The sequence below is a fragment of the Salvia splendens genome, chromosome 3 (assembly GCF_004379255.2).
Source record: "Salvia splendens isolate huo1 chromosome 3, SspV2, whole genome shotgun sequence".
NCBI lineage: Eukaryota > Viridiplantae > Streptophyta > Magnoliopsida > Lamiales > Lamiaceae > Salvia > Salvia splendens.
Window position 1 is genome coordinate 18,123,347 of NC_056034.1, and position 12,417 is coordinate 18,135,763.

A 12,417-nucleotide genomic window follows, 5' to 3' on the forward strand; every position below is an offset into this window, starting at 1 on the left:
AATGGGAGGAATTGATGATGATTGTTGAAATATTTGGCTTCCAACTCTATATAAAGGGGTGAAATGAATTGGGTTTGTGCCTTTCTTGTTATGGTTGGTTTTGTGTGAATGCTAAAGTTTTATTTAAAGAGAAAATAAATGTTAAGAGTGTAAAAAGTGGAGGCCATGTGAGGCAAAGCTAAGTTGTCTCTCTAGCTTTTTTTCTCTTTGTAAGGGATAAAGGTGGGCTTGATGAACAAATATATCAAGTTAGACTGCATATCTTTTGTGTAAAGCAACAACAAATTTTTGATGCATACATGGGGTGTATTAGGGTCCTCAGAGCTTCTTAGTATTAAACATCAAACAGATCACAGCTCTTAGATCATTGGATTGGATGATTGTGATAAACTGTATTATTAGCCTAAGATGCTACATTATTAGCTGAGCTACATTATTTTACTTTAATAGCAAAATATTAGACTAATAATCTGCATTATTAGATGACATGTGACATTAATCTAACCGTTAGATCACAAGATCCAATGGACTACAAGTGTTTTGATTTTGAACAATTTAGCTTATGAATCTGAATACACCCCTATATATAAATAAATGATTAATGATTATGTATAATGAGTTTAGTAATGAGGAGTGAATAGCAATACAAAAAAAAGTGAATTACTACATGAATTGGGCTTTGCCAAAAAGAGAAAAAAGGAAAAGAAAAGATGTGTTAAAGAAGAGAAGGAACAGTCAGAAGAGACTGAAAAGAGAGAAGACTGATCAGTATGAACTTGAAGAGGTCGGGAAATGTGTGTTGGCCATCGTCCCATCGAGATCGAGTATATTATTAGTATGATCATCTTTCTTAAAGAGGCCAACGAATAAAGCAATCTAAATATCGATTGATGGAATAAAGGAGTTAAAAGGTTTCAAGCTTGGCTTTATTTCAATTTTTTATTGCGCTTTTTTGCATGAAATCCAAAGTTTTAGACCGTCTTCGAGAAGAATGTATAGTTCCCATGCATTTATCCTCACTCATAGAGGTCCCCAAACCAAACCGAACCGGTCGAACCGGCCCGGAACCGTCACCGGCGGTTCGGAACCGGAACTGGAACCGTCGGCGGCGGTTCGAACCGTGACCGGAACCTCCGGTTCCACCGGGTCTGTTCAGGTTCCATTTTTGAACGAACCGTAACAGGCGGTTCAAAACCGCCGGTTTTGCCGGAACCGGCGGTTCCCGACAACTTTTCAGGCCTAAAACCGACCTACCCCTAGCCTTTTCAGAAACCGGTCAGAAACCGCCGGTTTTCGTCAGAAAACCGTTGACGAAACTGGCGGTTTCCACCGAAAAACCGGCCGTTTACACAGAAAACCGGCGGTTCCGCCGGATTTTCAAAAATTTGAAATTTGAATTTTTTTTGTTTTTTATTCATCACAATTTTCCCCTATAAATACCCCACTCCTCTTCATTTCTACCCAACCATTCTTGTGTTAATAAGAATTTCTCTTCTCAATCTCAATTTCTCTATTCTACATCCTCATTCTCTCAAGTTGTTTACGTTATTTGCGCTCATAATTTACTCACGTTGTTCACATTATCATATTCACACAATCACACTACTCTCTATTCTCCACTTTCATTGAGGATACGTGGACTTTGATTCCAAAATGTAATTGAGCATTGAGGAGACGTAGGCATCTCAACTTAAATTTTAGATTTAAGTTGAGCTTAAGTCCTTTTCCTTTATTTTTTTTCTCCCATTTGTTTCGAAAATGTAATTTGTAAATTGTAATCAAGACTTTAAGTCTTTTGTAATTTATAATTTTTAAGTTGTAATTTGTAGGGATGTATTCATTTCCTTTTCCTATATTTCCTCCTTTTTCCTTCTTAATATCAGCCATTAGATTAGAGAAATGGACGGTCAAGATCAACATTGGGTAATTAATCCCGTGTTGCATTATTTGTCCTATTTTGTGCATTATGAGGGTACAATAGTAATCTAATAATGGCTGGAAACCGCTACGAATAATGCACCACATGGTCACGAGTAATGCATATAATTGCCTATATAATGCACAATATGTGAACTGCAATGCATACGAACAAGATGTGCTGTGTTATGATGTTTGACACACGTTTCTTGTTTCCCCTAAGGGTTTAATAAGCTTAGGGGCTAGGGTATAGTACGTAGACATGTATGTAATCTTCACATGGTAACGAGTAATGGATATAATTGACTATATAATGCACAATTTGTGAACTGCAATGTATACGAACAAGATGTGCTGTGTTATGATGTTTGACACACGTTTCTTGTTTCCCCTAAGGGTTTAATAAGCTTAGGGGCTAGGGTATAGTACGTACGCATTAATAACAAATTATAAAACGATACGAATAATTCACCAAATTGTCACGAGTAATAGATGTTATTAACTATATAATGCACAATATGTGAACTGCAATGCATACGAATAAGATGTACCATGTTATGATGTTTGACACACGTTTCTTGTTTCCCCTAAGGGTTTAATAAGCTTAGGGGCTAGGGTATAGTACGTTGACATTACTAAATGCACGTATGTAATCTTCAATCCGTTGATTAACCCATATACACAATACCTCTAATAATGCATAATATACTGAGATAATGACAATTAACTGCTACATAATGCACTACCTAAACCAAATAATGCACATACGTATATTCCAATAACAACAATTTGTTAGTAATGTCTACGTACTATACCCTAGCCCCTAAGCTTATTAAACCCTTAGGGGAAACAAGAAACGTGTGTCAAACATCATAACATGGTACATCTTATCCGTATGCATTGCAGTTCACATATTGTGCATTATATAGTTAATAACATCCATTACTCGTGACAATTTGATGAATTATTCGTATCGTTTTATAATTTGTTATTAATGCGTACGTACTATACCCTAGCCCCTAAGCTTATTAAACCCTTAGGGGAAACAAGAAACGTGTGTCAAACATCATAACACAGCACATCTTGTTCGTATGCATTGCAGTTCACAAATTGTGCATTATATAGTCAATTATATCCATTACTCGTTACCATGTGAAGATTACATACGTGTCTACGTACTATACCCTAGCCCCTATGCTTATTAAACCCTTAGGGGAAACAAGAAACGTGTGTCCAAACATCATAACATGGTACATCTTACTTGTATGCATTGCAGTTCACATATTATGCATTATATAGTCAATTATATGCATTACTCGTGACCATGTGGTGCATTATTCGCAGATACCAAAATGTGGCAGTTACTTTTCCGTCAAATGTCAATAATAACTCTGTAATGCATACAACCACCTTCTATAATGCAACACGGAACCAGTTTTGTAGAATCAATCTGATCCATTGATGCCTTAGATCTAACGCGTAATATTAAGAAGGAAAAAGGATCTAAGATGTGAAAAGGAGAATAACGCTCCCCGTAATTTGTAATTTTAAAGTTGTAATTTGTAATTTTAAAGTTGTAATTTGTATCAATAAAATTGCATTTGTACATTGCATTATTATAATTTTATTTATGCAAGTATATTTACATTTTTTACTTGAATTAAAATGTTAATAAAAAAAAATTCTATGAACCGGCGAACCGGCCGAACCGGCCCGGAACTGGATAGGAGCCGGCGGTTCCGGCGGTTGCGATGAGCCGGCGGTTCCGGCGGTTGCGATGAACCGCCGGTTCACGGTTCAAAAACTGGAACCGCCGAACCTTGGACGGGTCGGTTCAGGTTCAAGCTTTTCTTGAACCGGAACCGGCGGTTCCGAACTGTGAACTGCCGGTTCCCGAACCGTGGTGACGTCTACTCACTCACCATTACATCACTTTTAATTTCTTAATCCCTAATGTACGGAACGGGCCTTGTTAAAATCAGCGTTAGCTTCACAGATGGGCCTGAGCCTGTGTCAGCCCAGTCCATTGATAATTTTAATTACTCCTTGTCCTAAAGAGATTAAGGGGTATAATAGAAAAGAAAAGAAAAGGTTAATAAGTATAATCTGAAATATGGTAAATGATTTTTCAGAGACTTACAATATTCTTATTCTTTCGAATTAGACTTAAAAGTGGCAAACTCATTTTTCAGAAATCGTTCACTCTATTATAAAAGAAAGGACGGTAGTTGTAAATTGTAATACTAGGATTACATAAAAGGGAAGCAAAGCAGTCCCAGAAACCTCGCCGTCAGCAAACGCAGAAGACACAAGTGCGTAAATCCTTCAGTCAAAGCCCTATTGAAATCTCAACGAAAATTAGTCATTCAATTCCTTTTCCTCAATTATATTTATTTGATTTTACCCCTGTATATCTCTAATCCCATTAAATTTCTCAGGGACGGTCCCAGTCTGTGTCTGTGTCTGTGTTTATCTTCGTTCCCAAAGGTGTGTATTCATTTTTTTTCTGTGAAAATGACTTGATGTTATGCTGGATTTACTCCACAGACTTTGGTTCGCTGTTTAATTGATTTTGTTTGAATTCATTTTGAACTACTTTTTTTCTTTTTTCCAATCCATGCATCAGTCTGATTTGGTCAGTATTTTAACCTGCTGTGATAAATATGAATAAAATATGGTAAAATCATGCCCGGATGAGATGGTTTCAGAAGAATCGTGGAGTTAATGATGGATGAGATTAAATGGATGCTTATCGTTAGATCTCTTTGTTGTGGAGGATTTTCAAAGGGAAATGTTGACATGTATACGCATAAGTTTTTTTTTTTTTGTGAAGAAATAGAGATAAAGAGAAAAGAGAATTAACTTTGTAGATGGATTAGTTTTTTTTTACATGTTTCTAGTTTTGGTTGAAGGTTTGCTATGTGTAGGTTTGTGTTTTATTTTGATGCATCTGGTAGTGTGCATTTACTGTATAACAGGGGCATAGTGCAGTCTTTTAGTCCACTTACAACTCTGGGCTCACAAGCATACATATGTATAGTTTATGATGTCAATGATTAGGGGTGCAAATTTAGTTCTCGGGTTTTGGGTACCCGAAACCCGAAATTATTGGTCGGGTATGGGTTTGGGTAGTTAATGTTAGGATTTTTTCAGGTTTAGGGTACGCGAAACCCGTATTAGGGTACCCGATTAGTTATGTATTTGTGATAAATATTTTTATTTAGTATAGGGCCTACGACCTGTAGGCTAAATTTATTTAATCACATTTAAATTTAGGGTCATAGAATCATAATCTAGAGAAAAATAAAGCATTAAAATTGAAGTTTAAACTTTTAGTAATAGTCAATAAATAGTAGCATTGTGTTATTTTTAATAATTTCTATTCTCATCCAAATATAAATTATATAAATAGAATAAATTTGAAATTTGATAATTTCGGGTTTATGGGTACCCGATTAGTTGGGTTCGGGTACCCACATCCGGTATTAGGGTACCCGAATTCACATACGGGTTGGGTTTTGGGTATGATATTTTTGAAATTTCGGGTTTGGGTACTCACGGGTACCCGAATTTGCAGGCATATCAATGATCTTGTCTACATGATTCACCTGCTTTCACAATGCTAAAGCTAAACATGCGGCTTTCGTGTTTTTTTACAAGTCATGTAGACAAGATCATTGCTCTTAATCTGGATAAAAATAATCCTAGCTAACCCACTGTTTACTTTAATGGATTGATAATTTTGAGCTTGGTTGACCATTTATTCTTCAAATAGGCAATACTATTCATGTGTTTTATCAATCTATCCTAGTATCCTATCACTCAAAGTAAAAGCCTCCCAAGAGGTTCTTTGTCTGACTTTATAATGATGTTCTTCTTAACTTAAGCATTGGATTTAATTTAGAATATTAGTTGCTGAATAATAGAATTTGATAGATTTCATGGTCTTGTTATCATTCAATGACATTAACATAATATAGCTGAGTCTTTGGAACTTGGAAGCACAATATTGTCATCATTGCTCGCTAAGAGGAAGATGAACTAAGCAGGCAAGAAATAGTGAATTGACAAGGACAAAGTTAAAGAGGCTTCTACATGTCTGTTTCCATGTTTGAACTTTGAAGTTGTTGATGTTACAAGCTTTCTCTAAAACAATTATGGTATTCGGATTTTGGCCTTCAGTGAATTTTATTCATATTTCATAGAAGCTCGCAACAGAGGTAACTGATATATCATCGGGTACACAATGAAAATACTACTATTATGTTCAGATTTCAGTAAAAGCAACGATTATGCCATGTTTACTGCATTCATTTCATTTCATAGCTACACAAAATTAATTTAAAGCCTAATAGCCTAATATTGTCATGTTTAGAAGCTTATTTATTTATGCAACATCAAAGGCTGATATTCTGCCTGCGTTAGTACTGAAGAGTTGATTTATTACTACCTCCGTCCACAAAAAATAGACAATGTTGTAAATGGCACGGGTTTTAATGCTCAATTGGTAATGTAAGAGGGGGAGAGGGAAAAAGTGGCGGAAGTAGTGTTATTAGATTGTGGGGTCCACATTTAGAATGATGTGTAGGGTTAGTATTTGTTTAAAACTTTCCATATTTAGATTTGGTCTAATTTTGGTGGATGACCCAAAATTGTAAAATTAGTGTATTTTTTTGTGGACCGAAGGGAGTACTATATTTAATCAGACATTATTTGCAATTAAAAGTTCCCCTGGTCCTATTATAAAAATTTGCAAACTAAGATTGATGTATTTTACCGAATTTAATGTGGCAAATTCTGTTAGACAGGGAAAATCATGATGTGTCTTTTCAACGCACTTATTTTATTTTGGATTCCAACCCTTAGTAGATGAATTCATAAGTGTTTCCGATTGCACTTCTTGTTAGGTTTTTGGTGAATATCTGATTATACAAGTCACATGGCAGACGGCCAGGAAAATGATAAGAATATCGAAATATGGAAAATAAAGAAATTGATTAAGGCTCTGGAAGCTGCTAAAGGAAATGGTACCAGCATGATATCCCTTATAATTCCCCCAGGTGATCAAATAGCCCGGGTCACCAAAATGCTTGCAGAAGAGTATGGAACAGCTTCAAATATTAAAAGCAGGGTGAATCGTCAATCAGTGCTAGGTGCAATCACCTCTGCGCAGCAGAGGCTCAAGTTGTACAACAAAGTCCCACCGAATGGCCTCGTGCTCTATACTGGAACTATAATAACAGATGATGGAAAAGAGAAAAAGGTCACCTTCGACTTTGCACCTTTTAAGGCCATAAATGCTTCTCTTTACCTTTGTGACAATAAATTTCATACTGAGCCCTTGTCTCAACTCCTGGAATCTGATGAAAAGTTTGGGTTTATTGTCATGGATGGTAATGGGACCCTTTTTGGAACCTTAAGTGGTAATACAAGAGAAGTGCTTCACAAGTTCTCGGTTGATCTTCCAAAGAAACATGGAAGAGGAGGACAATCAGCTCTTCGTTTTGCTCGTCTTCGAATGGAGAAGCGTCACAACTATGTGAGGAAGACTGCAGAGCTTGCCACTCAATTCTACATTAATCCTGTTACCAGTCAGCCGAATGTATCAGGGTTGATACTTGCTGGGTCAGCTGATTTCAAGACTGAGCTGAGTCAGTCTGATATGTTTGATCCTCGCCTTCAAGCCAAGATACTGAATGTGGTAGATGTATCCTATGGTGGGGAAAATGGTTTCAATCAAGCCATTGAATTATCTGCTGAGATTTTGTCCAATGTTAAGTTCATACAAGAAAAACGCTTGATTGGGAAATTCTTTGAAGAAATCAGTCAAGATACCGGAAAATATGTATTTTCTGTGGATGATACAATAAAAGCTTTGGAGATGGGAGCTGTTGAAACATTGATAGTGTGGGAAAACCTGGATATAAATCGTTTTACACTAAAAAATTCTGTGACCAATGAGATTGTCATCAAATACTTGAACAAGGAGCAAGAGCATGACCAGAGCAACTTCAAGGATGCTGCATCATCCGGAGAATTGGAGGTTCAAGAGAAAATGCCATTACTGGAGTGGTTTGCTAATGAATATAGAAACTTTGGGTGTTCACTTGAGTTTGTGACAAATCGATCCCAGGAAGGATCACAGTTCTGCCGAGGGTTTGGTGGCATTGGTGGAATTCTTCGTTACCAGCTTGACATTCGATCCTTTGATGAGCCATCCGACGAAGGAGAGTTTTATGAGTCAGACTAAGATGGGCCGTTCTGCCTGCTTCTATCAAGTGGAATGATTCCAAATATACCTGACTGCTTGTAAGTCACTGTGGCTCAGAGCCCTCTTTTGTGTCTGTACTTGTTATTTTCACTTGTTGGCTTCTAGTTACCTGTTTTGGATTTAATTTATGCTTTCACCTGAGTCTCTGGGATAGTTCTACGAGTCTGATTGTGCTTGACATTGCTGCTGGCTATTTGTTTGAATCAGAAACACTATGAGATTTATTACTCCCTAGGCCATTTTGTTGTTGGATGCAATTCATAGAGCTTTTACCTTGTGTTATAGTTCTTAAGCGACTGAGAAAACGTTATCCCTACAAGTTGGGTCAGTATGTTTGACGAGTACTTGGATTTTCGTATCAAGAATCAGAAGTACATCCTTTCGTTCTCTAGGTCGTAGCGGTCATAGTTCTTGTTTTATTTAGAGGATATATGATTTAGAAGATTGCATTTGCTCTGCCAGTATCCCCCACAACAGGTCATAAGTTTATAAATAAAATAAATACTATATATATGAACATTCAAATCCGTATATCACATTTAAGTAGTTTTGCAATTAAATCTTGCTGCATGAATGTTGATCCAGTATCCTTAAATCGTGTTGATTCGATCAGTGTTTTGCTGTTTTTTGTCAGTGAATCAAAATTTATTTCAAATGTCACTGTTTTATGGCGCAGTGTATGTCAAGTTGCAGAAGAGTAGTTAGTTTAGTTCTATTTGAATTATGCATTGCTAGCCAATTGCTGACTAGTGTTCGTGAATGAATAGTAATTGCACCATATAGTTTGGATCTCGAAATTTTCGTGCATCACAACCACAATCACATATTTTAATCTCAAATTTTATTATCTATTTCCATTAACCGCTGTGGAATTAGTAAGGTTTTAACACATTCTCGTCAAAGCCAATTTCTTAGGCCATCCACAACGCTGTTCCTATACCGTTCCTATACCGTTCCTTAAACCACTATTTGAGGGCCCCACTGTACTTTTTTACTCCATTCCTTAACTAAGGAACGGAACCTGCAACCCTCCGTTCCTTAACCGTTCCTTAACCGTTCCTTAAATTACTATTCATTCTATTTCAATTTTTATTTTTATTTCCAACTAAATTAAATTAAATAAACACACTTTATTAAAAAACAAACATACTTTATTAAAAAACAAACATACTTTATTAAAAAACACACAATATTAAAAAAAATTACAACTTAAACTTAAAAAAATTAAAAAAAACACACAATTCAAATCCTAAAAAAATAAAAAACACACAATAAAAAACACACAATTAAACGTGGGAAAATAAAAAAACTACTCCGCCGGCGAATCATCCTCCGGAGGCGGTCGAGGTTTAGGGGGAGGGGGAAGACCAAGTAGTCCTGCCATATGCACAATTCCGTTCCACCAGGCCGTGTATTGGGCGTACGAGAAGCGGGAAGTGTCCGCCATTGTGGCGGTTATGTACGCCACCATAAGTGTGTTCGAGCCTCCTTGTGAGCCCGATCCCGAGGCCGACTGGCTTGATTCTCCTCGGCCCTTCCTCGCTCTAGCCGCTTTCGCCGCCTTCGTCCCTTGCGGACGACCCTCCGGCGCCGCCACCACCGTAATTGCCGTCGCCGGACATTTTTTGAAGAGATAGAATATGAAAATTGGAGAGAAATTGATGTTGATGTAGGAAGAATAGATGTGTAGTTGTGTATAAAATGAATGAATTAGGTGTATTTATAGAATAAGAAAATAAAAATAAAAATTAAAAAAATTAAGAAAAAGTTAAAAAAAACGGTAATGTTACCGTTTAAAAATTTTTTTTTTTAAAAAAAATTCGATTTTTATATAAAAAAAATAATTATTGCGTCATTGCTGACGTGTCCCACTCGCGGGCCGGCGAGTGGGAAGCACGCACGCACGGGGATCGGCCACGTCGCCCAGGCGCGTGGCGGCTTGTTCCGTGCCGCGTTACGTGCCGTCGGCACCCGGCACGGAATGGGAACGGGACGGGAGCGGAATGCAGCGCCGCAACGCGTTCCGCGGCGAAACCGTTCCGGCGGAACGGCACGCGGAACGCCGGCGGCACGCGTTGCGGGTGCTCTTATAAATGGAGTATTACCTCATTGTTATCTTTCTTATATAGCGTCTGACAAACAAAATCGCCAATGATGTTTTGTCCGAATTTATGGGAAATGTCAAAAACTTAAAACACAATCACATCAATTGTTGAAAGCCAGAAAGTGTAATTTCTTTAACATGGTAGTTCTAAAAGAATCAGAATTTGGATATGAAATCAATTATATGACTGACAATCCTTGTTCTCTAGCATGAAAATGGCGTGACATTTCTGAAAGATCCCCAGGCCAAGGTGGAGATCCATGAAATGTAGATGTCAATGAGAGCGTTGGGTACAATAATTGATGCTATGCTAGTCGATGAATACTAAATTAAAATTATTCAAAGAATTATAGTCTATTACTACCTATTGATAATATTTCATATTTGTCATTTGACTGAAAGTGGGTTTGGCGATCTAAGGGGCTGAATTTGTTGAGAAGCAAATGATCTCTTCTAGTGTTTCTTTGGAGTTGTGTTTTTTTCTGACAAGGGAGAAATGTAAGAAATTATTGGTGTATTTTTAGACATGCAATATAAATATACAATAAATGGTCCCCTATTTGTATCAATGTCAATCAAGTTGGAAATTTGAATTGGACTATTTCACCACTCCAGCCTGTTTCAATTGTCTCTCTCTGTTTATTGAAGCTTACTTATAGAAGTAAAATGGAGATGAGAAAGCAGTGAAATAACAGAAAAGGGGTCAAATTTGATGTTATATTAATGGTCCATAAATTTTCCATCAATTAGTAATTAACCTATGTGTAAGAGAGGGAGAGAGCCGAAAGCATTGATTCTGAGAGCCTAGTTGTTAAAACCTAGTATACACAGTGAATATGTAGGCGGGACAGATACATAATTAAATGCTAAGATTGTAATACATCAAGGAGAAGAAAAAGAAGAATCGGCTGACGAATACGAAGTCGAATCGGAGCGACAAAGGGCTGTGGTGGTGGAAGAATCTATGGCCATTCCGACTAGGAGATCAATGAAGGCACCAACAATAAAGCCATGGTTGTGTTTGGCATTCATCTTCAAATACCAACCGAGCAGCTCCTCCAGGCGGTCCCACTCCTCCATTCCATGGCTCTCCACCATCTCTTGCATGGATTCCTTGAAATCCATGTATGGGTCGTCCGACTCCACTGCCAGCGCCACGCTCTCCTCGAACGGCCCGCTCAACTTCTTCCCTGCCGCCGTCGCCTCCTTGTCGAGGATCCTCGAGCTCGTGTCGCCTGGCTCGAAGAAGAGCCTATCCGATGACCTCCCGTCTCGGATGATCATCTCTAGTGCCTTGTTGTCATTGTCGTCGTCGTTGTTGTTTTCCTCAAAGTGTTGGTCAGTGGAGAAAGCAGTGCTGGCACACTCTGAGGAGGAGTTGGTGAACCAAGACTCGGGGGTCTCGAGGCCGTCGGAGGTGTCGAGGAAGACGGAGTTGATGGTCTTGAAAACCTTGTCGTTGGTTGCTCGGAAGGAAAGGGTTTTGAGGTTGTTGCATGAGGGCCATTGCCATGGTTGCTTGAGGTCTTGGTTTTTGAAAAGTGATGGCATTTTCATTTTCTTGGGCATTGTGTTTGAGAGAGAAAATGAAGTGAGATTGTTGTGTTGTGATGAATGTTGGAATGGATGATAGTAATTGATAGGTGAAGTTGTTTTTGGTTGTGGTATTAATAGCTTGGGGGTGGAAGGAAATAGGGATGGTAGGCCTATTTAATTAATTAGATTTCATTACACAACAAATCCAACCAGCACACTTTCTATAATGTTTTGCTTTTAATTCGATTCTATAGAATGCCATGTATATTCATATTACTACTATAATATATCACTTGATGCAATGCAATATGGTAAGGAATTAAGTAATAAATTCAATTAGAATAGAGATAGCAATATATCATGCATTTATAAAATTAATGTCACCTCACATAATTTTGAATAAATTTATATGAGGGGACAGTAATTTTATAAATATCTGATATGTGGATAAAAAGAAGCTGGGCATTATACGATTACTTAGTTGGGAAATGGGACAAATATAAGCAAACATGATATGAGTTACAGAATAGAATTGAAGATGCCCTCCTAAGAGCATTAGCAATGGGCGCCCTAAGGCGCGTCACGTCAG

The 12,417-nt window shown here is 37.6% G+C and overlaps 2 protein-coding genes across 2 annotated transcripts; one reads left to right on the forward strand and one right to left on the reverse strand.

Annotated features, from left to right (window-relative positions):
• The first annotated feature begins 4,091 nt into the window (after window positions 1-4,091).
• On the forward strand, window positions 4,092-8,427 carry LOC121795321 (eukaryotic peptide chain release factor subunit 1-3-like). The gene is made up of 3 exons (XM_042193843.1): window positions 4,092-4,229; window positions 4,356-4,404; window positions 6,825-8,427. Exon 3 carries the CDS (start codon window positions 6,857-6,859, stop codon window positions 8,165-8,167), a length of 1,311 nt encoding a protein of 436 aa, XP_042049777.1. The 5' UTR covers window positions 4,092-4,229; window positions 4,356-4,404; window positions 6,825-6,856; the 3' UTR covers window positions 8,168-8,427.
• Window positions 8,428-11,000: 2,573 nt separating this feature from the next.
• LOC121794589 (transcription repressor OFP13-like) lies at window positions 11,001-11,961 on the reverse strand. The gene has a single exon (XM_042192816.1). It carries the CDS (start codon window positions 11,859-11,861, stop codon window positions 11,175-11,177), a length of 687 nt encoding a protein of 228 aa, XP_042048750.1. The 5' UTR covers window positions 11,862-11,961; the 3' UTR covers window positions 11,001-11,174.
• Window positions 11,962-12,417: the final 456 nt, after the last annotated feature.